Below are 25,988 nucleotides of genomic sequence, written 5' to 3'. Positions count from 1 at the left end.
CTCTGCCAAACTCCCTCACTCTACTGCTACTGACTATATGCACGCAATATTGTCCGGAAAGAAGGCTCCCTCTTCAAATGGTTATAGGGGAGGAGAAAATGCGATCGTGTAATATGGTAGTTGTGACAGATGTGCAGGCAGGACTGGCTTATGCAGTGGATTATGGACCTAAGATTCAGCCCAAATCTGGACAGGTGAAAACATGAGCAGCTTGAGAAGTCACTGACCAGGGCTGCCTGTCTATGTCCTGAGAGGCAGTGGGGAAGAAGGAGTGAGATTTGTCAGACGGGATGCTTGCCCTAAGACTGTGGGATAAACCGCCATGGCTTCTCCTCAGGAGCCAGACCATATTTAGTATAGGAGTTGGGGCAAAAATAAAACTGCAACCTGTAATGGCTTCTGTGGGCAGCACAGTCTTTGTGTTTATTTCAAATTAAACCATGTGGATCCTTTTTGGGGGAAAGAATGTCGTGTTCTCGTGAAATGCTGCGGCATTTACACAACAGGAAATGTGTCCCTAAATGGAAACACAAATATAATCCCACAAAGCTGACAGTTCTGTCTTCCTGCACTACGTTAGTTGACCCCTCTCCTCCTCTTCCACCTTGTACCATCCACTGAAAGAAAAAAGAAAGTTTGACTTTTCACGTCCCGGTGATACTCATTCAAGTGTTGGAGTGCTTTTAACTCGGGGACATTTCCCTGTCTGTTTTCCAGTGCAGCTGTTCAGTGATTGGGCTTCAGCTCCAGTCAGTGCTTAAGCCTTGGTCCTTTTATTCTGAAATCATTAGTGTTCCTTTTGACCTCCTGGATCATAACTGAGAAATAAAACGTGAATGACTGCCATTGTGCTCTCGTGAAGGTTTGTTGCTAAAGTTGAAGACTGCTTGTCTGCCATCCTTTGTTCTTTATGTCAGCTAAACCCTGGCACACCGTCGGAGCATTTACGGGGATTACAGAGTGTATGAATCCCGTTTTGGAGCCTAGCAAAGGCCATAAAATGCGTCTGACTCAGTAACTTGCGGGACAGCTGAGAGAATACAGACTTCCCACCTGCTTCTCCAAGCTTATCTGTGTTTTTTCTCTGCCTAATATATTTCCCGCTTTCTAATTGTAGTATATCGAGATGGAAGAAAGGCCAGTTTATTGTCTGCCTTTTTCTACTGTGAACTCTGTCAGCTCTTTCCATGAATGCTCCAAGGAGAGTCTCCTGGTTAACCCCCAGCATGTCTGTCTCCTTGACCACAATTCTGGTGTCTGTGGCCTCTCTGAGACCTGGGCTACTGCCAGAGGACACTGGAATTTGAGAGGGGGTTGGTGGTACTTGTCAGTCTTCTAAAGCATTTATTATTCCTTTTAGTAAAGATTTCCATATTGAGACATCTAAAATCAACTAAAAAATAAGATCGAACATTTAATATTTTGGATATACCTTGAATAAAGTATGCTTTGGTTCTTTAAATTGCATATAATTTTAGGTAAGAAACTTTGTAATATTGGCATAATTTAGATATTGTTTTATGTATAAATATCACAGCTCCGCTAACTGGGAATCGGTCAAAATGGTTGAGAAGATGGTATTCGTTTCAAATGCGGGTTAGTAGCCTCAGTCAAGTTACTTAGATTGGGTTTTCTGAAATATTATTTGTAACATTAAAGCTAATTTGTTATATATAAAAAAAAGCTAATGTGTTATAATGAAAATGTGAACTTTGAGGTATGTTAATATATAAACACAGTTTTCCAGAAGTATGATTGGCCTAAAAGGTCTTTAGTATTGGGCACACTGGGTAAAAGTTCAGGCTAAACACAACTGAGCTGGCACCCTTTTAGGCATAAGAGAAATATAAACAGCTTGAACTTGAGTCAGTTAAAGAAGAAAATAATGGATTGTATGGAAGTTCAGAATGAATCTGGCTTGACTCTTTCGTCCATCGGTCCCTGGTAACCTATCTTCATTTGATAGTTCTTGGGAGGCCTTGACTTCCCAGATTAAACCAGAGTATCTTGGAACTGAGCCATCCTAGTTTCATCTTAAAGTGGTGCATTTGTCTCTGAACATGACTCCTTCCCCTGGTGGAAAAAGCCCAAGTAGGTTTGGATCTGGGGTCTAAAGCCTGGTGGTACAGCTGTCATGCAAGCAGCCTCGTGCATCGCCGAGGGGGAAAGGACTGCTGTGCAACCATTTCCGGAGCAGCCTGGAGCTCCGTCCCTTATACTTTGGGCACCTGATGTTGAACTTGCTTCCTGGAAAATAATTTGTTATCAAGCATTTACTTGGACAAATTACTAACCATGTTCTTTAATATTTACTGACATTTGTATTTTAAGCTGTACTCCCATGATCTTATTTGACATTGATTTTCTGACTATTAGAGATATTTAAATGAAACTCGTAAATAAAAGGCAAAATGAAATTTGGTTTCTTTTGGTTTGATATTAATTTCTTTAGGTCTGTAGGGTACTAGATTACACCAGCCCTTGTTTCACCACCTTTATCTGGCCATGGAAGATTTTAGTCTGTAAGAATCCACCCTGCCAAAGGAGAGGTCTTCTCTGCAAATTTGTGATGGCTGCTGACCACACAGAAAGTGCTCATTGAGTGTTAACTATGTGTGTGAGCACCTGAAATGAAGGAAAAGGAAATTAAGGCTTTTGTTCTAAGGGTCTCCCCACACTCAGTGCCAAGGCCTGCCGGGATTTCATATTTAACTGAGCTTGTGAAACCAGCTTTTGTTAATTGCAGAGCCAGCTTTGGGGAAACGTTCCAGACAGCTACTTCCATAGTGTTGGAGACCCTCTCCACCTCTTCCCACCACCCTCCCCCGCCCCCGCCGCCGCACCTGAGCTGTATCTCCCTGCTGCCGGAGAGATAAAGTTCCTAAGGACGGCCTCTATGGGTGCTTCTTAAAATGCAATCTAACTATTAAGTTATTAACACTTTAGGGTGGACTTGAAGAAGAGCAGATTTGAGGGAGGGAAAAGTGGAAAAGGAGATGTCCGAGGTTTGATGAGGATAACAGGAAGAGCTATTTCCCTCTTTTTAATGACATAAAACAAGCCCAGAGACTGAAAAACTTGCCCCTGACATCATGGTAGGGCCAGGATTTGAACTGAGTCCACAGACCATCCACTTGTCCCTATACTGGCCCCTTTAGAAAGGGAACATGATGCATGAAAAATCTTTTCATTGCACAATTTTGGCCCAGGGTGGGTGGGGATGGGATAGAGAAGTAGGTGGTGCTGAAAACAAGCTAGATATACTTAACATATGTGTTCCAATATCCCATCATTTCGGAACACGATAAAAATATAAGGGAAAAAATACAAGGGAAACAGAATTAAATTTTAAAAATTGAGTTCTTTGGGCTCTTTCCAGGGGGAGGAAGTAAATTTATGCTATTTCTTTCATCTCTATAGATTTTTTGTTTTTATTTTACTTGATGCTACTCAATGCCCTAAAGTAGTTCCAGTCCTGCTGACTGTAGAATGAGTGAAGAAGGATTGGGGGGAGGGACAGATGGGTGGATGATTAAGGGAGCAGCAGATAAGAGGAACCAGCAAAAGAGAGGTCAGAGGAGTAGCAGGAAAACTGTGAGTGGTGGTGTAAAAGTGAGGAGAGGGGTCAGCTCTGTTACCAGAAAAACTGCGGGTGTGGATAGATGGAAATGAACAAGTGATTTTAAAGGCATTGCTAAGGAGAGGAATTCTCATTTGGGACTCAGGACACAGGATGGGCCTGGCTGCGAGGTGGAGATGATGGGTTGGCTCTGTGACAAGAGGCTGGCTGAGTTGCTGGGATGACCCTTCCTCTGAGACAAAGGTGTGCAGCAGGTAGGGGGATAGGGGAACATCATCAAGCCAACATGTCCTTGCCTTTTGGGAGGGGAGAGTATCCATGGGTGGTTCATTTGGCGTTTCCAGGGCTTTGCTAACTCCAAAATGGGCTTTGGCATGGAGGCATGGAGTGGCTGGGCCTTTTCTGAGCTCTGCCTTTTGGCTCACTCGATCCTAAGGATGATGGGAACTCCAATGGGGAGCCCTCGGCTTGGCTGGCACCTCCAGCGCAGGCCCTTTGCTGTGGGATTCTGCCGAGAAGCCGTGTGAGACAGGAAGCTGCCTCTAGATGTCGCCATCTGGCCATGTTGGTGCCGGCCGCAGCTGGAGTGGGAAGATCATATTCCATGAGGCCCTGAGGCACTGCCCTGCCAGAGCAGGGACTCCCTGGGACTGCAGCCTGGGACAACTTTCAGGGAGCCTCATCAGACCCCAGACATCCTTGGGGCTGGAATGAATGTGGGGTGGGAGAAGGACCCTGTCCTGTAATCACTCAGCCCTGCTTTGTGGGAAGAGGGCTGCTGGGGACCTAAGACAGCCAGAGCCAGGTGGTGAGCTTTACGTGGGGAGGAAGTAGCTGCTACCTTTTCCAGTCTGCCCCAATGTGGATGTTCCCCTCTGTGGACTGCCCCTCACTTCTGAACGCTTCCCACCTCCTCTTCCTGCTTCCTGCAGCCAGTCCCCTCAGCCACCCTCCCAGCAGCTCGGGGGTCTACTTTCTCTTGCCCAGCCCCAAGAATGGTCCAAACCACCTTTTCCCTCCCACCCATACACAGCAGCTGCCCCTCCAGTCAACACCACCCAGCACAAGGCAGCCAGAGTGATCTGGGTCAGACCCAAATATTATGTATCACTCATCTGCTCCATACCTTCCAGGCTATCCCTCACCCTTGGGAGAAAGCTCAGCATCTTCCCCTCCTGCCTCCTTGGACTCCTCCCCAGGTGTGCAGAGACCATAGTCATGCAGGGAGAAAGGAGAGAAGAGAAAGAGGTCTTTCCTCCATAACCTGAGGTCACGTCTTCCAAGAGTCAGGCTGCTCCCTGGTCACTCCTGGCAGGGAGCCTGGAACCCTCCACCTCTTGCTCCTTGTGGCAGTTTTAAGGATGACCACAGATTCTTTGCTGCTCCTCCCACCGAGCTGTAGGGTCTAATTCTCCTCCTCTTGAATCTGGGCTGAACTTAGCAACTGTGACCCTGGGGATTGACATTAGTGTGCAGCAGTCTTGATAATTGGTAAGTCTGAGAGATGGTTGTGATGGTTAATCATATGTGCTAACCTGACTGGGCTAAGGGATGCCTAGAAAACTGGTAAAATATTATTTCTGAGTGTGCTGTGAGGATGTTTTCAGAAGAGATTAAATCAGTAGACTGAGTAAAGGAGTGGGTGGGCATCAGACAGTCCACCCAGGGCTGGAATGGAGCAAAAAGGACAGAAACATGCTGTCCGTTGAGCTGGGACATCCATCTTCTGCCCTTAGACATCTGGTGCTCCCCGTTCTCGGGTCTGTGGACTCTGACTGGGACTTACACCATTGGCTCCTCTCGTTCTTAGGCCTTCAGCTTTGGACTGGAACCACGCCACTGGCTTTCTTGGGTCTCCAGCTTGCAGAGAGCAGAGCGTTGGACTTCTCAGCCTCCATAACCACATGAACCAGTCCCTCACAATAAATCTGGCAACCCTATGAAGCAAGTATTTTTTTTAATGTTTATTCATTTTTGAGAGAGACAGACAGACGTACAGACAGAGCATGAGCAGGGGAAGGGGAGAGAGAGAGAGGGAGACACAGAACTCAAAGGAGGCTCCAGGCTCTGTGCTGTCAGCACAGAGCCCGACGGGGGGCTTGAACTCACTAACTGAGATCACGACCCAAGCTGAAGCTGGACGCTTAACTGACTAAGCCACCCAGATGCCCCGAAGCAAATATTATGAACCCATTTTACAGATGGTGAAACTGAGCCTGGAAAAGAAAAACGGTATGCTCAAGGTCACAAAACTAGTAAATGTGGAGCTGAGTTTCGAGCCCTGGTATCTGACTTCAAAACTTCCTCTTAGCTTTCATGTGATTGTCTAAGCAATCACGCAATTCTGTTGAATACCTATTCATCTGATAAAAAACAAACAAAACAAAACCAAAAAATCAAACAAAAATATGCTCTACCCATTTCCTTAAAGCCTGGCAGGAAGGAGTGAGCTGTTGGTCCGTGGAAGCATTCTAGCAGAAGCCAGAGGAGTATTTGGCAAGATGTGGATTGGATGGACTGTGGGGAGTCCCATCCTGAGGCTGGACCCTCTGCTTTTGCCTGGAGTGGGGCTGTGTGCATGCAACACAAGACGGCCTCTGTGTATGGCCTTTACTTGTATCCCTGGTCAGCCTGGCCTGTGGGGGTTGGGAGGGCAAGAGCAGGTGGAAGCGGGGGGTGGGGGAGGGAGGGAAGGGGTTGCTTGTCTCGAGCAGGCAGGAGGGACTAGCAGATCACAGCCTGCCTTGCTTTCCTGCCCTGGTGGCCCTGGACTGGTCTCTGCCCCGCCCCCCCTCCACCCCCCCACCCCTGCCCTGGGCTTGGAACCTCTGGCTTGGGGGAGAGCCCAGAACTATTCACCCACACTGTGAAGCCTGCTCTCCCGCCCAGCACCTGTCGGAATTTATCAGAGAGAGAAAGAGAGGGAGAGGGTCAGCCAACTGCATAAGGGGGGTTGAACAAAAATGGCCGTGGCACTGGTGTTGGTTAACAAAGAGAAACTGAATACTGCTGACATGTCCTTCCTCAACATACTGGACAAAGACATTCTGGTGCATCCATCTGGTGGACTTAAAGTGACAGTTTAAAAAGCAGTCTTTATTATTAGACAGGAAATTGCTAAATGTAAATACTGTAAGTGGGGGTGGGATGGGAAATCACATTATGAAACAGAATGTACAGTGTGACCCCAAGTGAAAATCCTTTCCCCCAGCCCTCACACATGCCCCCTCCACCAGCTCCCTCGTGACTTAGCCCACGGGCCAGGGGCTGGAGGAGGGGAGTATGACTATATTGGGAAGGGGATGAGATCACCGAGAGGCTGGCTGATTTAGAACCGGCTAACTTTTTCCACCCATGTGGCTCTCAGAGGTTTCTGCACTGGCTCATAAACCTTGGTGCCAGCCTGCAGGGTGGAGGGGAGCCATGTTCCCCTCCACAGGGGTGAAGAAGGTGGCTGCAGCTGGAGAAGGCACAGGTGCTGGGCTAAAGTTGAAATAAAATGACAGAGTAGGTCTGGGAGTACCCAGGGCCCTGGGGGGACCTTCCAAGAGCTTTGCTCCCAGCAGATCTGAGTGTTCCAATGACTCCCTGGAGAACTTTGTGGGCAGAACGTGCATTTTGTGGGTGCAGGAATATCCCAGAGGTGGCCACCTTGTGGCAAGCTGAGCTGGGTTCCCCTGGGCCCAGCTGTAACACCCTGTTATGTTTTGAGATTCCTATTTGGCAGCCTGGCCCCCTTGCTGAGAGGACTCCCCACCCCCCTCATCCCACCCACACCCCCCACACCCCCCTCATTCTCCCACCTCCCTACTCCCCACCCACACACCTGGTTCCTGGCCAAACCCTGGGAAAACCCTGGTGGGAGTACCTGTGAAGGAAGAGGCCTGGGCTGGGAAAGCAACTGGTTCCAATTCCAGCTCAGCAACTAACTGAGTCAAGTTCAACTACCACCCTTGACCTCAGTGCCCATCAGACTCCCTCAAACCTGTGCTCCAGCCTCACAGAAATGTCACAGTATGCCACAGCATGTCCCAGTCCTCTGAGATTTTGCCCAGGCAGTTGTCCCAGCCCGGCTACCCTTCCCTACTTCAGTTCCATTTGTCAGCTCCCACGCCCTGAGCTGGGTCAGGCGCCATCTCTCCCTAAGTCAGCGTCCATCACACTGGCTGGTCCATGTCCATCGAGGCTGACCCTGAGGGCAGGGGCTGGCTCCAGGTAAAATGCTAGGACATGTGGATGAGGGAAGGGGAGGGCCCCTGGAAGGCTTGAGGAGTCAGGGGAGGACCAACTGTGAACCCAGTACTGTCCTGTGCTGGGGCCTCGAGCAGGACCTTGGGAGCCTCAGACCCCTCACACTGCACAGCAAACAGTGAAAGAACATTGTTTGAGGTACCCTGACCTGGACTTTGTAGGTGAGGAGCAGGAGCTGGACAGAACCGGAATGAACCAGACCGTCCCCTCCTTAGCCTGAGCCCTGGGCAGCAGGGCTGGGAATGGAATTCTCCAGTTGGATGGAGTTTTTCCTGGAAAATCCCCACAAGCCCTTCCAGAAACGTGCTTTTGTGCCTGACTCTGACTCCTTCAGAATGGTGGGTAAGAGGCCTTTTGACAGCTGGGGTATGCAGACAAGCCCCTTGTCTTCTCTGGACCCCGAGGCTTGCACTCTGGGACAGCAGAAATGGAGGTTCACACATATATTGATCACATCTGTCAGCTTCACAGAGTTCTCTCAACTACCCTGAGAGGCAAGGATTAAGATCCCTATCATTTGAGCAGGAAGCTGATGCTTGGAGATGCCAAGTGGCTTGCCCAAAGCCACACAGCTGAGTCAGGAATCGAGTGAAGCCCACCTATCGAGGGTCGGCCTGAGGATGGCTCCAGTTCCCACATCCTGTTCAGGATTCCTGAAAGGGCAGGGTGAACCTGCAGGCCAAGGATGTCACTTCCAGCTCAGTCCACTTGACCAAGCCTGGACTGGCTCTGTGCCTGCCACTCTCAGAATAACCCTGGTGGTTCTGGGCATGGATTGCTGGCCATCACCTGGGACCTATTTCTGTCCTTCGGGTAACAAGGAAGTCTCACCTTGTGCAGTAACCACTGGGAGCAAGGGTGGAACATGTGACCCCCCAACCCTAGCTGACCTTGCTGCCCTGCTGGGAAATGACACCAGAAGGGAAGGGGGAAACCTGGCTCAGCCACTGTCCCTGTGTCTCCCTTCCCAGCCACTTCCCAGAATCTGGCTTTCTACCCCATCCCTTCTCCCCCTCTTCTTGGCAAACCCCATTCTCAGGCCCCGCCCCTGCCCTGCCACCACACACTATGACCAGGAAGCCAAGAGTATCTTCATTTCTCCTTATGACCCATTGCCAAACCTTATGCACCTGAACAGCCAGAAAATTCTTCCTCACATCTAACTGTGGAAACAAGCTCATTTCTGTAGGTTTAATCCAGAGGGTTCTAGAATCCAGGTGCAGGAGCCATATGGGGATCCAGCATTTAGAACTTGACTTTCAAAATCTGGAGCCCTGAAATCCTATGGGGCAGGGATTGATGGTATTGGAGATGACATAAGCTATGCCCCAGACATTCAGAAAGGTCGAGTGCAATCTCAGGGATCCGGGATGCATAGATGGTACCCCAGTAGAGTCGGAGGGGCTCTTTTCTGCTGCAACCAGGTGTGTGTGTGGCCAGGGCGGGGTGAGTATTGTTACCTGAACTCAGCAACATAAGATATATGCATTAAAAAAAAAAAAAAAAAGACCAGAAGGAAACCAGATAAAAATGTTACTGTAACAACAAAAACAAGAATGACTGTAGCTGTCATGACACTAATAAATAATAGTAGCTATTGCCATTTTTTGAGGGCCAGTGATGTGCCAGCCCCTGCACTAAGTAAAGGCTTTGCTTGTATTATCTCAGTTAATCCCCACAATGTGCTTTTCTCTTAGCAGTAGTAGCCAGCAGCCTGTGGGTGAGCTCTGTAAATGAGGTTGGTTTTTGCCTGGTCTGCAGCTTCCCTGGAGGCAGACGGACAAGCCCTCAGCCCAATACACAAGGGACGCTGTGCTCTTCTGACAGGCAGTGCTGAGTGTCAGAGGGCGTGGCTAACCCCCTAGGGGATGCCTTCCAGGAGCCAGCCGGGCCCACAGAGCTGACTTCGGGCCCCCACTTGGCCCTACTCCTGTAGGCGTTGGGGCTTGAAATAGTGGCCGTTTGAGAGCTGACAATCAAAGGGCAGCTAAAAAAAGTCCCCTCAGTCTGGGCTCTGTCGCACACGGCTCTTAAGGCCTATTTTGGGGGAGAGGGTGCCGACGTGCCAATGGAAAATCCATGAGGCGGGAGTCTCCAAGGTGGGGGACCTATGCACCTCTCTCTCCCCATCCTGGCGGCCCACCGGAGCATACGTGCGTGCACATGTGCACACACACACACACACACATTTGCAGCCCTTAGCCTGGATTCCTAACAACTGGACTTTGTCATTCTTACAACATCCCAGAAAAGGGATGAGGAAACCGAATCTCAGAGAGGGGAAGCAGCTTGCACAAGGTCACACAGCCTAGAAGTAGGCAGGACACAGTACTCACAGTATTGTGCTCACAGGACTGTGCTCTTCTCATAGAAGCAGCCTCCACCTACAGCCTCACCAGGGAAACCAACACATTGTCTTCAGGGGCATCAGAGGCTTCAAGGTTGTGTCTTATGGTTGGGACTGGGTAAGAAGCTGAGGACGACCTGTGGGTCTTGATGACCACATGGGAGGAAGTCCCACTGGAAGTCCCAGTTCTGATGGGATTTGCCTGGCTGTCAGAGAGGCAGCTGGTGCGGGGCCCTGTCCCAAATGAGCCCATCCCCCGAAACGTATTCATGTGACCATCCCAATGCCCCCCTGCCCAGGCCCCCAAAGCCTGACAGTCCCTGCCAAGTTTCCAGAGAATGTGTCAGATAAGGGGCTGGTGCTCATGACTCCCTCCCACCCAGCCACTATCTCTGACCCTGTGGCCACCACTAAGTAGGTAAGAATAGCAACTGAGACTGGGCATACACACAGGGACAGAACGGCAACGTCTTCAGGGAGGTACCAGGCCCCCAGTCCTATCAGTTCTGGCCCCATCCAGCCCCTGCATCGTCCTGGGCCCGAAGTCCCACAACATCTTATGAGACAGCATCAGACCTTGTCCTCTGTCTCCGCTGCCTCAGTGGATGCAATCTGGAAGGGAGCACGCCACCTTGTGGATGCCTGCCCTGAACCCTGCCCTCCACTGAGGAGCTGTGTGACCTAGAGCTGGACACTTGTCTCTCTCTGGGTCCATAAGCAGGAGAAGGCGGCATAGCAGCACCCCTGGAACATGGGAAACATCCGGCAAGGCCTCTCCTGGGGCTACGGCTACTCGTTGTCCTGGTAACCACAGGCTGGCCATCAAATACCCCCATGAACTTTGACCCTTTGACTTCCTGATGAGCGGGGATGTGGATGGGGTAAAGTTGTGGGAGTGCCTGGGATATGATCACAAGGTGGGGGGGGGCATGTTGTGACTGAGTCCCCTCTCTGAGTCTCCCTGTGACACTCCTGTGGGTGTGCTCCACTGTGTAGCATGAGTGTGCGAGGGTGGCTGCATCACTCAGAGAAAAGAGGCTGTTGTCATAGAACCCAGGGTGAGCGTCACCGTGACATCCAGAGTGGTGAGATGTAGGGAGCTTTGTGTCCAAGTTCCTGACTCACTGTGACACCTGGGGGTAATCAGCCCTCCCCCACCCCCAACCACCATCATGTCAGTGGCCCCTACATCTCCCACAGCCTGACTCACTGCATAGCTCAGACCTGGACCCAGGCCCTCCCCCAGCCTCCTCACCTCTGCTCCCAGCCTCTTTCCCCTCCTCATCTTCCCCTCAACACTAGCCCTGCCAGGTAGGCCCCCACAACCCTAGAAACCCTTTGGGCCCTCCCACATCTCTTAGGTCATCTCATTAGAAACATGCTATTCCGGGGCGCCTGGGTGGGTCAGTTGGTTGAGCGTTTGACTTCAGATCAGGTCATGATCTCACAGTTCGTGAGTTCGAGCCCCGCGTCGGGCTCTGTGTGGACAGCTCGGAGTCTGGAGCCTGCTTCGGATTCTATGTATCCCTTCTCTCTCTGCCCCTCCCCAGCTTGCACTCTGTCTCTCCCTTTCTCAAAAATAAATAAACATTAAAAAAATTTTTTTTTTTTTTTAAAGAAGAAGAAACATGCTATCCGCAGCAGCAGGACCTCTGGAAATGAAATCAGAGGAAGAACTGCCCTGGGGTGCAAGCTAGAGTCCTGGGGTGGGTACAGGTAGGTGTGGGTGGGGTGGGAGTCTCAGAGGTCCCCACACTCTTTTTTTGTGAGGGCCAGACCAGTCTCTGGGCCTCTCCCTTCAAGAGCCTTAATCTCTGGGGCTGGAAAAAGTTTAAAAATATCCTCATGTTTACATTCTTTCCAAGCCCGCCTCCCAATCCTCAGTGCTGGGTCCCTTTGATCTGGCCCTGTGCCTCTGGAAGGGGCCTGGGAGAGGGGGAGAATGAGCTCCCCACCGGGGCAGGCCCTGTGACTCCCTGAAGCTCTAGACCAGTCTGAACCCTACAAGACCTCTCAACATCCCCTAGAGACAGCTTTAGAGCTGGCAGGGAGCCAACAGTTGAAGGGGGGTGTCTTGCCCAGGGTCACCCAGCAGGGCCGTGTCGGGGCTAGAGTTGGGGCTCCCCTTCATATTCCCTTCCTTTTTTTCTTTTTTTAATGTTTATTTTGTTTTTGAGAGAGAGAGAATAAGGGAGGGAGGGACAGAGAGAGAGTGAGACACAGAATCTGAAGTAGGCTCCAAGCTGTCAGCACAGAGCCCTACCCTACATGGGCTCGAACCCACGAACCATGAGATCAGAACCTGAGCTGAAGTCAGACGCTTAACCGACTGAACCACCCAGGTGCCCCTCATATTCCCTTCCTAAACCTTGGCCCTCATAGGGCCCCTGGGGAATGTGAGAGTACATGGCTGTAGGCATCTGTAGTAGGTACCCCACCCCCCACAGTCTGTGGGCCAAGGAAAGCCACATGTACTGAACTCCTGCTGTGTGCCCAGCACTGTGTTAAACACATTTTCTGGTGATTATCTCATGTTGTCCTCTCAACAACTCCATTTTCGTGAAGCCCGTCTTATTAACAAGGAAACCAAGACTCAGAGAGATGAAGCGACTCATCTGGGAACACACAGCAAAGATGGGGCAGAGCCTGGATCATATGTTCGACCCATACTGAGACACAGGTTTTCCCTCACTTTGTCTTAGCAGCTAGGCCCTGCCTGCAGAATGAGGCCCACCTCCCTAGTGTAGTCTCTACTGACACTCACTGACCCATGGCCAAGCCCACAGACCAGTGCCAGCTCTCTGTTTCTCTCCCTCTGTGACCCAAGAGAAGCCACGCCCCCTCTCTGACACTTGCTTTCCTCTAAGCAAGGAAATAGGCTGGGGATCGTGGAGAGGCTTATGTCCCCGGATTCTAGGGGAAACAGAGCCTGCATCCCTGGGGATTATGGACCTTATGGTCAGCCCCAAAACTGACCCAGTCAGAGGGTGCCTGGGGCCTGGAAGCCAAAGACAAAATCCCTCAAACTGGGGCAGGTGCCTTAATTCACCTCGGTGTCCTGTCATTCACTCTTCCCTTGTTGGTACCCCACCAACCTGCTTACCAACCCATCCACCCATTTACCCATCTACAATCCGCCAACCTGCTCACCCATTCACTCCGTCAATCATCCGCCCGCCCACCTATCCACCTATCTGTCCATGCAGAATTAAGGACCTGAGAGCAGGGTGATTCCAGGGTTCCAGCTCAGGTGCTGCATCCCACTGACTGGATGAATTTGGGAAGGTTTCTTTACCTTTTTGTGATTCACTTTCTCAACTTTACAAAAAGGAACTGGCCCAGATGATCTCCAATGCCCTTCTCAGGGATTTCTTGGGAGCAGAAGCCCGCTGAAGGCTGTGGACACTTCAGGAGAGGTAACTCGAACCTCTGCCAGATAGTCCCACCTTGCACTCTGCTTCCAAGACTCTCAGCTGCAGCCCTGAACCTCTCTGACCTTCAAGAAACTCCACTAGCATGGGACGTCTGGGTGGCTCAGTCTGTTAAGCATCTGACTTCACCTAAGGTCACGATCTCACAGTTTGTAGTTTGAGCCCCATGTTGGGCTCTGTGCTGACAGCTCAGAGCCTAGAGCCTGCTTTGGATTCTGTGTTTCCCCTCTCTCTGCCCTTCCCCTTCTTGCACTGTGTCTCTTTCAAAAATAAATAAATAAATAAATAAATAAATAAATAAATAAACAAACAAACAAACAAACATTTTTTAAAAAAAGAAGAAGCTCCACTGGCAAATGGGGCCAATAATCCTGCCCTTTCAGGTTGGTGGGAAGATAAGATGCCACCTTCAAAGAGCTTTGCACCTTGGAGACTTCTAAGTGGGTGCAGGAGGAGTAGAGGATCCTGGGAGAGGAGCAGGAAGCTCTGCTTGGACCGAGTTGGCAGAGCCTCATGTTGGGGAGTGTGTGTGTGTGTGTGTGTGTGTGTGTGTGTGTGTGTACGTGTGCACGCCCTGGGCGGAGAATGGCTGGGACCAGCCTCAGAGTTCATCCCTGGGCTGGGGATCCTCCCTGAGTCAGGCTCTAGAGGCCAGCCAGGATGCCCATCCCATCTCTCTTGGCTGCGCTTGGCCCCCATCCCACAGAATCTGCCAGGAGTGGAGAGATTATCTCCTAAAAATAGGGACTGGGCCTCACAGAGGTTGTTTTTCTCCCTGCCCCGTGATCTACCATCATCAGCTAAGGGTGCCTGGGACAGCAAGTCCCACCCTAGTTCCCCAGAGACTGTTGGGATGGGTGTATAGGAGATCAGCATGTGTCTGGGGCCAGTCAAGGGTCAGGGATTGGAGGTCGGCCTCAGCAGGGCACCAGGGCCAAGGCTTAATCTTGGGCAAGGGGAAAGGGTTCATTTGGGGCGGGGGGAACTCCAGGGTGAGCCATGGGGGTTCCCAGTGCTGCCCCTTCTCTGACTTTCTGCAGAGCCCCTCATGTACTCACCAGCCTGTATATGAAATCCAAAGGTGCTCTGGGGCCTGCACTGGGGCAGAGGGACCCATTCCCAAGCTTACCTCTCTTGTTCCAGCCACATTAGGCCCTCATGATTTCTTTTCAGCCCTATTTAGGCCCCACTTAAGACTGTGGGACCTCTGTCCACTCATGTGTAGGTGACTCACACAGATACAGGAGTGTGCTCACATAGGAGCACAGGACATGGACTCACTGATGCCCTCCCCTAGCAAATGTGATGTCCCAGAAAACACAGAATACACTTTCAAGGACATCCTCCTCAACCGTCACCTAGTCAGAGTTGACCCAGCAAGGGGCTGCAGCCATGGTCTCCAAATGCCCATAGAAATAACCCACCTTGGGGTGTCTGGGTGGCTCAGTCAGTTAAACATCTGACTCTTGATTTCAGCTCAGGTCATGATCTCACAGTTCATGGGTTCAAGGCCCCCACAGGGGTCTGTGCTGACAGCATGGCGTCTGCTTGGGATTCTCTCTCTGCCCCGCCCCCATGCACATGTGCATCACCCCCAAATAAATATTTTTAAAAAAGAAATGACCCACTTTGCTCCAACCTCAAGTTTTCACCAAAAACCAATATGATGTCCCCATGTTCCTCCTCAAAGGGGACCCCAGGCTTGTCCCTCAAGCCCCTAGACCCTTTCTGTGCAGCAGGAGATGGGAAAAGACTCAAGGTACATGGGTACCTTGGACATGGGTAATGCACACACGCACATGACAGACACAGGCACAGCAGCCCCTTAGAACACATGCCCTGCTCTCTGAGGCTTTATTATTGGACAAATGTGCCACCATTTGGAGCACTCCCATAGGCAGCCCATAAAGTCAGTGGTCAGGCTCTACAGACTTGTGTGGTGATGTTGCCTCCACTCTAGGGCGGTGAAGGGGCTTTTACACTGTCCTAGCCCCCGGTGATCAGCAGTCCTGGGCCCCTCCCAGTGGACTCAGATGGAAAGGCCAAGTTCCCAACTGGGTCTGGCTGGACCATTCAAACCACCGCCTTCAGGGGCACGCTGTCCACTGGCTGATCTAGGTCCTTCTTCCTTGCCAGGCTCAAGTGAGTGAAGATGAGGATAAGGAAGATGCCTGAGGGGCCCAAGAGGGATGGATCAGCTCTCAGAAGGGGCCATGGGACTTGTCCACCACCAAAAACTGTCTGCTTTGGTATTGGTTTAATAAGGAAGCAAGGTTTCCTAGACAGCATCCCCAAGTCTAGACTGGGTTTGGCTGTCGTCCTGGTGCCAGAAGAAGCCTGACTGCTTGGCCTGCAGCTGCCACAGAACACCCCCACCTCCAAAGTCCCCTCCTCTGGGGAACAGTTTGGGTGGGAGTCATACGGGAGCCAGTGAGTTGTTCCCATGGATCTCTGAGAGACAGGCACATGGTCGCATTGTGGTAGAATTGACAAAAAAAAAAAAAAAAACCCCAAAACCAAACAACAACAACAACAAAAACAGCCAGGAAAAAAATCTATAGGGATAAAAAAAAAAATCAAGGGGATAGAGAGGGAAGCTTGGACTAAAGGGAATAGGCTGGAAAGACCTGGGCTCTGTCATATTCTGGCTGTGTAACCTCTGACAAGTCACTTAACCTCTCTGAGCCTCAGTGACCTCAAATGGAAAATAGGGAGATGCCAGGATCTACCTCACAGGGTTGTGGGGAGAATTCAGTGTGACAATCCTATATTGCACAGCCAACGTATAATAATATAATAGTAAATGCTGTTATCAGTGATGACGGTGATGATGACTGTGATGGCAGGAAACAGGAGCATAATGACTAGGACAGTTGTGGGGTTCCCTCTCCAGTCCTGGGGGGCATCAGGGGACAGGGCACTGTGCATCTGGAGGCTGTGACTCCAACTATCCATCACCCTCCCCCACTCAAGAGCTCAGCATCCATTACCTATCGCCATCAAGGTGCCCACGAGGATGCCCACGGCTGACAGCTTCGTGGGCATGCCCTTCATGCGGCCCACCTTTCGCATGCACTGTCCCTCTACGTTGCAGCGACACACGATCACTAGGGGACAGGGGGCAGGGGACGAAGGTAAAGGCGGTGGGGGAGGGTTCTCCAGCTGCTTGGCAGCCCCAGTGCAGCCGGCTAATACACACTTTTGTGCACACATACGTATTTGTGTTGGGGGGGGGTGAGCATGCTCCTCTATGTGTGTGTCTGTGTGCACGAGCATCCGTGCGCCTGATCACAGATGTGCAGGCATGCACAGGTATTTGCAGTCCGTGTGAACCAACATTCATGTGTACCCAGCCCCTCCCCCTGCATCAAAATGGTTCCCTCAGGAACTGCAGGCACACGGAGCCCTGGCCTTACCTCGGATCAGGAGCTGCCACATCCGGGCATTGTGGCTGACAACTATGGGTACTACGTGCTCACGTGGCTCCACCCAATGCAGGGCCAGAGTGAGGTAGGCATGGGAACCTGTTGGGACCATAAGCAGTGACCAGAGTCAGTAGCCTGAATAGGCCCTAAGCCCAGCCCCACCCTCACAGTGGAAGGGCATCTCACTTCCAAGTGCCACACCACTTCCTGCCTTAGCCACAGTCTCCCCCGCTGCCCCACCACACACCGTTGAGAGCCTGGAGGTGCCAATCCCGCTGCACTGTCGGGTTGGGACCAAGGGCAAAGCTGTAGGGACCATGTCCACCAGCCATATCAGGGTCCTCGCTGGGTCCACTGATAACCACACCATGGTCCTGGCGGGGTGTGCAGAGGTGTCGGGTGGGCACGTGGTTCAGAGTTGGGGCCCGGGAAGAAGGGGCCTTCAGAAAGTGGATCACGAGGGTTGCAGAGGCGCTCAGTGTCGGCTCATCTGCAGAGGAGGCAGTGCTGAGCTAGCCCCAGGCCCATTGATCTCACCCTGCTGAGTCTTGGCTTCACCTCCCCTACTCTACCCCTCCTGTCCATCCCCATCAGCATCCCCACGCCTGTCTCCTCCTCACAGTGCACCTTGCCCCCTTCACTATCCAAACAGCTGTCAGACCTTCCTGTGTTTTTCTGGATGCCAGGCATCCCCTCACCTCCTCCCAAGCCCCCAACCACCAGTTTCATGGCCCAACCGTGTGGAGATGCCCTGACTGTAGGGGAGTTCAGCTCTGTTGGGTCTGTCATATACCACAGGACAGTCCAGCCCAGACCCGAGACCTGCTGCCCTAACATACCCACCCCTGGGCCAGCTTTTCATCCTGTCAAAGTGGCATTCAGAGTTCTGGCTCACCTGCCATAGACACAGCCCCTGGCACTCCTTCCGCTTGCACAGGCCCCCAGCCTCTGCTCCTAACCTATATCTGAAGCCAACACCTGAGAGGCCCTCTAGGGCTAAGGGGCAGTGTTGGAGGACTGTAAGAATCTGAGGGAGGAGGGTGGTCTGAAAGGGCAGGCATCTCAGAGACTGACATTGGCCCCAGCCCTCACTCCTCTTTCTTGCCTGGGCAGAGTAGATGCCAGTAAGGAGCCTGGGAAGAAAGCTCAGTCCTGCCCATCTATCTCTCTGCCTGAGGCTTACTCTCCCTCCCAGAGGCCCACCACTGCCTGGCCGTACCTTCATACTGGGCCTCCACGAGCACTGTGTACATGTCCCCAGGCTGGGCACCTTGTAGGGGCCGCGCGGTGTGCACCTCCCCAGAGACCTCCTTGATGCAGAGCCAGCCCTCTGAGTCATTGACCAGGGAGAACCTAAGGCCCAGAGAAGATGGGGGGCAGGGAGGCACTGAAACCATATATAGGGTCTTACTCAGGGACCCCCAGGGCCATGTGACCTGCTCAAGTTCCACATCATCTCTGTGACTCACTGCTAGGCAGCAGTGCCCAAGGTGCCTAGTCTCCCTCCCCAGCTTCAGGGGCTTGTTGAGGGACAAGGCTTAAATCATGGATACTGTGGGCATTACTATCAGAGCCTGGGGGGCCTGACTCAACACCACTAGTCCTGGGTCACCCCAAAAAGGGACAGGATGGGGCCAGGGAACATCCTCATCTGTGCTGCGGTCTGGGTGGGGCATGGGGGAGGGCCCAGTTCAAGACAGCATGGGGAGGTGTCCACTGAGCACCTAACACTCCTCTCCATGGCCTGTCCAGCTCATCCAGCTCTGACCCAACCTCAGGAGTCACAACCTTGGCATTAGCCATGGTTTGAGAAATATTCCAGGTCACAGATAATGTGAGTCCCCTCTGAGGCCCTGGGGGTCATCCCCTGGGAGCAGGGGAGGTCCAGCCCAGTAAGGCTCACCTGAGGGGACTGCTCATGCGGTCTGAGGGTTGGATGGTCAGCAGGAGGGAGCCAGCTGGGGTGCTGACTGGAACACTGGCCTCGTAGCTCTCCTGGTCCAACTTGGGGGGTGGCACCACCCTTTCCACAAGAACCGTCACTGTGGCTGTGGCTCCAGGGCCTGGGCCTGGCCCTACCAACTCTGCCACGCTCCGAACCACTACCATCAACTTGTGGCTTGAAGCTGCCTCATAGCTGAGGTTCTAGAACCAATGCAGCTGGGTCACTATTTGGGCCAGGGCATGGCACACTTGTGCATGCATATGAGTATATGCATAAACCTTCCCACCCCCAGCCCCTTACCTTGAGGAGTCGAAGTTGGACATGACTGGAGTCTGGTTCCCAATCCAGGCCGAAGGTCCCCTCCACATCCTCCACCTCAATGGCAAAGTCCATGAGGCGGAAGGCAGGCTCAAGGTCAGCATCAGTGGCTGTGAGTGTGGCCACCAGAGTCCCAGGCTCTGCATCCTCAGGGAGGCTTATAGGCTCAATCTGGAGAGATTGTGGAGGGGCTGTGAGCCCCTCATCAGTGCCTTCCCAAGGTCTTCTCCCCTGTTCCTGCTTACCTGGGAATTGGTGAACTCGGGGGCATGGTCATTGATGTCTGTGATTGTGACAGTGACCTCACATGTGCTGCTGAGGCCTGAGGCAGGAGAGGACATGTTGGAGAGACCAGGATAGAAATAGAGGGAGAGAACATGGGTCACCATCAGGGCACTTACCACCCTCTGCTCCTCCTAGGTCAGCAGCCATCACCTGAAGCAAGATGCTCTGGCCAGCCTGGAGGGGGGCGTCCCCGACTGTCACACTGCCTGAGGTGGAGTCCAGTTTGAAGGCTCTTCCCTCTGCTCCCTCCTCAGGCTCAGAGCTCAGCAGCCGATACACAATGTAGGAATTTGGGGAACCGGGGGCATCCAGGTCCTCTGCCAACAGTCTAGTCACCTCAGTGCCTGTAAAGACAGTACCCACCTGGGTGGGACCACAGGCCAATCTGCAGGCCTCACTTTGCCCACTCCTCTTTTGGGCTGGACTGAACCTGAACTTATGGAAGGGTAGGGACATTGATATAGGGGCCTGAGGCTGGTCCCATCCCAGAGAAGAGCAAGATGGGATGGTTCACAAGGACTTCAACCCTCCCACATCCCCTGACAAGGCCCATAGCCCACCTGGAGGGCTGAGCTCAGGAATGTTGATTGGGGAACCATGTAGGGGGCAGACAGGTGCATTGTCATTCTCATCCATCACTACCACACGCAGCTCCAGAGGTTCTGTGTAGTCCTCACCACGGGTATTCTGAGCCTGCACCTGGAGCAGGTACTGAGGTGGACAGTGGGAGTCTTCAGATGAAGGCCAAGGGCAGTTCCAGCCTGGCCTCAGTTTGGGTCCCTTCCGGCGGCCAGCTCCAGCTCTTCTGGGTGCTCTTCCACTGCCTCAGTGCCTGTGGGGGATGTGACACCCCCAGAAGCCAACTGGACAGTGACCAGGCACCCCTCAGCCTGCCCTCCTGGCTTCCCCCTCACCTCACCTCACCTCAGCCTGGGATTCTCGGTCCAGCTCCTTGGTCACGTAGAGTGTCCCCTCTGCATCCACATCAAAGGGTCCAGGGGGCTGGCTCTCCAGATGATAATGTACATCTCCCCCACTCCAGTGTACCTGGGAGGGGTCACAGAATAAGGGCACCCCAGGATGAGGGGCAGGAACAGCCCACATCAGCTCTTATGTCTCAACTGTGCCTGGGTAGGGAGCCTGGGCCCCTGCTCCTGTGTGACGTGAGGTAAGCTGCTATCCTCCGTGGAGTCCAGGTAGGGTCTTTTTGTTTGGGACACTCATTGTAGCAAGTCCAGGGTGGCCTTGCCCTGGTCCGAGCCCAGACCCTGCCCAAAATGCCTGAATGACCAGGTTGTTATTCTGTGCCCTCTCAGGCTGGGCCAGACCCGGGGCATTCCACGAGAAGGTCTGAGACATTCCAAGCCTGGGTGACAATCCCCATGGCAGCAGAGGGTGGCAGCTGTTCCCCCTAAGGAACCTGGGGCAAGCTCAGGTCAGGGCCCAGAGCCACGCTTGCCAGAGGATAGCAGGTGAAGGGCTGTGGGCCTGGTTCTGGGGCCTTGGATGCCCTACTCCATGATGGGAACTGATGGGGACAGTCAAGGGAAGAACATAGGTAGGAGGGGAGCAGGGATCAAGCTGGGCCTCAGACCCACCCCCCAAATCTTGAGACTGAGGCCCAGATGTACCATCCATGGGGCTACTTCAGCCACTGACAGGCACTTACTCACCTGGGCAATGCGGTGTGGGTATGGAACTTTCAGATTCTCTGCCAGGTGGACAGGATCTAGGGGCACCCAGGTGTTCTCTACCACAGAGACATCTACGGTGGCTGTGGCCTGGTGGCCCGAAGCCTGGTCACCCATGTCTTTGACCTGTACCAATAGCTGGTAGGGCCCTTCCATATCCTGGTCTAGGCTGGTGCTTCCTAGAAGGGTCAGGATGGTCAGCTGAGCAGGAGTCCAGGACATCCTTCTCAGTGAGTTACCAAACACAAAGCCAAGCATATGGCAGGTGTCCAGGATACTTTCTTGGCCCAAGGGTAAGACTTTTAACACCATAGTGAGCACTCAAGCAGGACTTGAAAATTTGCAAAGCCACTTCCATATCTATCCACACAATGAATAGTTGATGGACTGGATGACTAGGATGGGGGTAGGGACACATGAGTGGTTGGGTAGTGATTAGATGACCAGTTAGATGCATGGATGGTTGACCAAGTAAATGCATGGGAATTTGGGTGTGTGGATGGGTTAATCTGCATAGATGTTTGAATAGATGGACTACATGTGTAATGGTTGGGTGGTAGATGGGTGAATGGGTGACTGGCTGGGCAGATATATGGTTAGCTTTTCTTTCCCTATCATGTGCCTCTGGTCTGAATTCCCAGGTTCGAGTCTCCCTTACAATCAGTCCAAAGGTCTCCCAGCAACATCCTGGGCTACAACCCCTCAGGTTTCTCCTAGCCTTGTCCCTTAGACTCAGGTGTCCAGGCTATAGGGCTGAGGTACTCCATTCACACCATTTTTTCTCTCCATGCACAAGGTTCAAGCCTTGTGCTTTGCTCTTCTCCACCCAGAATACTCTTTCTTCATCTCTAGCTCCAACCCATCCTACTGTTACGGCTCACATGCCGCCTTCCCCAGCTTTCTCTGACCTCTCTCCTCCTCACACCCAGCTCAGGCTCACCCTCAGGACTGAGGGCCAGAGCCCCCAGCCGAGGCTCCAGCTGGAACATGTCTGGGGAAGGCCGGGGTGGAGCCTGGTTCAGGATGTAGAATCGGAGATCTGAGTTGGCTGTGCCTGGCTCATCCTCGTCCAAAGCCTCAAGGAAGAGGAAGGGGATGCCTGGTGTGTGTGGAGAGGACAAACCATGAAAGGAGAAGGGGTTGGGGAGGGTTTCCCAAGCCTCCCCTATCTCTCCCTGGTACTTCCTTTCATATCCATCATCATATCAGGACTCTGGATGGGAGCCACAGCTTTTCACCCCACTTTTCAGGTGAACAGAGGCCAAGACTGGATGGGGCCAGAGGACTCTAAGGAGGGTGGGGGGAGAAGGTTGGGACAGAAATAGGAGGGGGGCGCCTTGGATCCTGGCTGCCCTGTGCTTATGCTGGGTGTCTGGCCACCTCTTTACTCTCTCATCATTGCCCACATCATTGCCCACATGACCTTGTTGTTAGCCGTTGCCCTGAGCACTCACCAGGCCTGGTGCCCTGGCTCAGCTGAACTCTGTAGATGGACTGAGAGAAGTGGGGCACCTGGTCATTCTCATCCTTCACATGCACAAGCACGGGCTGTGGGCCCCACAAGACATGTCCGTCCTCAGTCTCCAGGGTGACCTGGCAGGGAAGGATAGTCAGTGCCCCGCCCTGCCTTCACTGTTCTCCTCTACATCTGGCCCAGCCATACCTGTAGCCGGTACTCCGCTTGCTCCTCGCGATCCAGGACCCTGGTCACCAGCAAGAAGCCAGACCCTGCATCCACAGCAAAGGGGCCCTCGGCTGTCATGTCCGGGTTTCCTGACAGCACCATCTTACCTTCAGTCTCCTCAGGGGGCAGTGGTAGCTGTTGGGGAGAACAGAGAGGTAAAGGCAGTGGGAGCCAGGCCTGGGGGATGCCCCTCCACCCAATGACCCCATTATATATGTGGGGAGACTGAAGCTCAGAGAGGGCTAGCGCTTGCCTGAGGTCAAACAGCCATGAAGTCATAGGACTGAGATTCAAAGCCGGAGCTCTTTCCCCTGTACCTGATGCACCCCAATACTCCCTGCCTTCCTTTCTAAACCTTGAAACCCCACCACCAATTGTTTTTCTTTTTTTTTAGAAATTTATTTTTATTTTTTTAAGAGACAGAGAGGGAGAGCAGGAGAGGTGCAGAGAGAGAGAAGAGACACAGAATCCAAAGCAGGCTCCAGGCTCTGACCTGTCAGCACAGAGCCTGATGTGGGGCTTGAACTCGTGAACTGTGAGATCATGACCTGAGCTGAAGTCGGTCGCTCAACCGAGCCACCCAAGTGCCCCAACCAATTATTTATTTTTCAACTTAAAACTCTACTTTCTTCTGGAATTGAAATTTTGTTACTCACTCACTACAGCACATATTCTTGGGGAAGCAGGATTAAAAGAAAGAGATAAAATGCTGGAGGTAGGGGAAGCAGGACTTGGGGGTGGATAACCCACCCAGCTTTCAGGCTTACCTTGATCAGGTACAAAGGGAAATTTCCACCATAGTTTTCTGGGACTTCCACATACAGTTCTGCAGGCTGGGCGTCTGGGAGAACCTGGGGGAGGATTCTCACCTTGTCTCACAGGCAGCTGACAAGGGGAATTTCTGCCCCTTCCATAGGCCTGGCCATACCTTAACCCATCCACCCTCTGGTCTTTGACCTCCTGATCCCACAACAGGCCTATAGCCAGCTCTGAACGCCCTCCCACAACTAGTCTCTTCCATGGTCAGTGCAACTAGTCCAGGTGGAGTGGGGGACAATGGTGCCAACACCCAGGGCCAGGATCTGAAGGAGTCGAGCAGGGTCCAGCTCACCTGGGCAACAGAGAGGTAAAGCAGCCACAGCCAGGCAGGGACCATGGTCAGGATGGGCCTGAAGGACACGGCAGTGAGGGTACAGCCAGGATCAGTAGGCACGGGGTCCCTCCCATTACTCTCCTCCTAGAGAGTATCCCTCCTCTCATCGCCACTCAGCCCAAGCCATGGCTTCCTCAAGCCCCACAGGTGCAACTTTCCCTTCTTCAGCTGGACCTCCTGCTACCTGTCACTATGGGGCAGTCAGCCAGGTCTCCTCCTGTCTCCTGTCCTTCTATACTCCCAGAGATGCCCCTCCCCATCCCACCCACTTGGACATTGCTCTCCACCCACTCTCATCCTTGTCCCCTGCCTCAGCCCATTCCACACAAATAGCCAGTGGGACCTCACGACAGACTGTGCTCCACTTTCTCCTCTTGGAGGGGCCTGTGGCTCCCCACTGCCTGCAGGGTAGCATCCAGCTCCTTGACCAGGCCCACCTAGGCCCCTAGGCCCAGCCATCCTGCCTCTTGGTTCTTGGCCCCACAAGGATCTCCATGGGAGTTTCACCTCCAGACCTTTGTCTCCTTCCCAACATACCCTCCCTAGCCTGTATGTAGATCCCAAAGTGCTAATTGCCCAGCAGCCCTGCATATCCCAAAAACTTGAATCTGGAAGGGCCCTGAGGACTCTAAGGGTCACTTCCTGCAGTCACCTCATGTTGCAGGTAAAGCCTCAAAGGCAAGACCTGACCAAGGTCACAGAGGACTTGACCACAGGACAATCCCTCCTGGAACAGAGGACTCATGGTTCAGGGTCTTGAGGCCTGTTTTTCTACACACTGCCATCCCTCAGACACAGAGTCCCCTCGGGACAGGAGTCCTGCCCTCATCTTGGCATTTTTCAGCACTCAGCTTGGAGCTGAGCATGCAGAGCACGGACAACCACTCCAACTGCTCCTGGGAATTCTTCCCCGAACAGGGGCTGGACAGGGCAGTGTTTGTCCTTCCCCTACCACCAACCCCCAGCCTCAGCCCTGCTCACCCCTCCACTCCAAGGACCTCACCCTCTGGTGCCTCAGGCGGGCTCCCTTGGTCCAGCCGCCAGGCGAGAGGACTCCTTCTCCAGGGAGCACTGGCCAGGCCGGGATGGGTGGGGTAGGGCAGGGCGGACACTTGAGCAGGTAGGCGGTCCAGCCAGGCTTGCTCAGGAGTGGAAAACACCACTGGCCCACAGCAGCAGACCCGGCCCTGCCCAGCCCCCCAAAGTTACTCATTGACTTTAGAAAGCTGGGGGCTGCTCAGCATCCATGACTGCCAGCCCCAGGAGGTGGGGAGATCATTGGCCTGGCACTTCTCCCATTCCTACACAGCCCAATGGGTATTTCTTGGCCCTTTAGGCTTGGACATTACTTCTTCTTCTGTGGTTTCAGACTCGATCCCACTTCTCCTCCATGTACCAGAATCTGCAGCTCTATCTTGGCCCACTCTGTTCCTTTCGTAGGGAATGTCCTTCCCTCCCTTCATCTGTCTGGTGAACATCTACTCAGGCTTCAGTACTCAGCTATTTCTTTCTCCAGGAAACCTTCCCTGGGATCCCACGCTTGTTCAGGATTCTCTTCTGGGAATAATCTCTACCCCATGTAATGTGCTACCTCTATCAGAGCAGAGAAGACACCAGACTGCCACTGTCTCTTCTATCAGACTGGGAGCCCTCCAGGGCAAGTCTCAGGGACGCAGTAATGACCTTGCCCTTGCTTGGCCCTGGCAGCTCCTGACTGGATCAAAAACAAGGAGGTTGCACATGAAGGATAAATGAACATGACCTGAACTGGGTATTTGGGGCTCTAGACCACCCACCACTGGGACCAATGGGTGGAGCAATCAGCAGCCTTTGAGATCCCCTGAGGCTCCCTAAGGGTTCACACTAGCTGCTGACACT

At 52.8% G+C, this 25,988-nt stretch overlaps 1 protein-coding gene across 4 annotated transcripts; it reads right to left on the bottom strand.

Annotated features, from left to right (window-relative positions):
• Positions 1-1,389: 1,389 nt before the first annotated feature.
• Positions 1,390-25,778, bottom strand: CDH16 (cadherin 16). Of its 4 annotated transcripts, none has more exons than XM_086689241.1 (18): positions 25,114-25,778; positions 24,069-24,126; positions 23,725-23,808; positions 22,937-23,092; positions 22,728-22,866; positions 22,214-22,372; positions 21,256-21,452; positions 20,507-20,629; positions 20,143-20,293; positions 19,699-19,926; positions 19,543-19,619; positions 19,280-19,468; positions 18,938-19,179; positions 18,254-18,387; positions 17,282-17,524; positions 17,026-17,133; positions 16,600-16,716; positions 1,390-5,517 (listed from the first exon to the last, which is right to left on the bottom strand). In XM_086689241.1, exons 2-18 carry the CDS (start codon positions 24,111-24,113, stop codon positions 5,498-5,500), a joined length of 2,412 nt encoding a protein of 803 aa, XP_086545367.1. In that variant the 5' UTR covers positions 24,114-24,126; positions 25,114-25,778; the 3' UTR covers positions 1,390-5,497. The 4 variants fall into 4 exon arrangements, with proteins under 4 accessions (XP_086545367.1, XP_086545368.1, XP_025776445.1 ...); XM_025920660.2 differs by lacking the exon at positions 1,390-5,517 and adding an exon at positions 15,432-15,780 and having other exon boundaries at positions 25,114-25,768; XM_086689243.1 differs by lacking the exon at positions 1,390-5,517 and adding an exon at positions 15,432-15,780 and having other exon boundaries at positions 25,092-25,236.
• Positions 25,779-25,988: the final 210 nt, after the last annotated feature.

The sequence above is a fragment of the Puma concolor genome, chromosome E2 (genome assembly GCF_028749965.1).
Source record: "Puma concolor isolate L17-30 chromosome E2, mPumCon1.1.hap2, whole genome shotgun sequence".
NCBI lineage: Eukaryota > Metazoa > Chordata > Mammalia > Carnivora > Felidae > Puma > Puma concolor.
The sequence above is the reverse complement of the archived record's forward strand: the minus strand, read 5'-3'. Positions and strand labels throughout refer to the sequence as shown.

Excerpts from the sequence above, each read along its gene's own strand:
- CDH16 (XM_025920660.2), bottom strand. The coding sequence starts at position 24,113 with ATGGTCCCTGCCTGGCTGTGGCTGCTTTACCTCTCTGTTGCCCAG. Across the intron at positions 22,373-22,727 it reads GAGCCAGGGCACCAGGCCTG|GCATCCCCTTCCTCTTCCTT; the intron begins GTGAGTGCTCAG and ends CACACACACCAG. Across the intron at positions 19,469-19,542 it reads CCGAGTTCACCAATTCCCAG|ATTGAGCCTATAAGCCTCCC; the intron begins GTAAGCAGGAAC and ends CAATCTCTCCAG.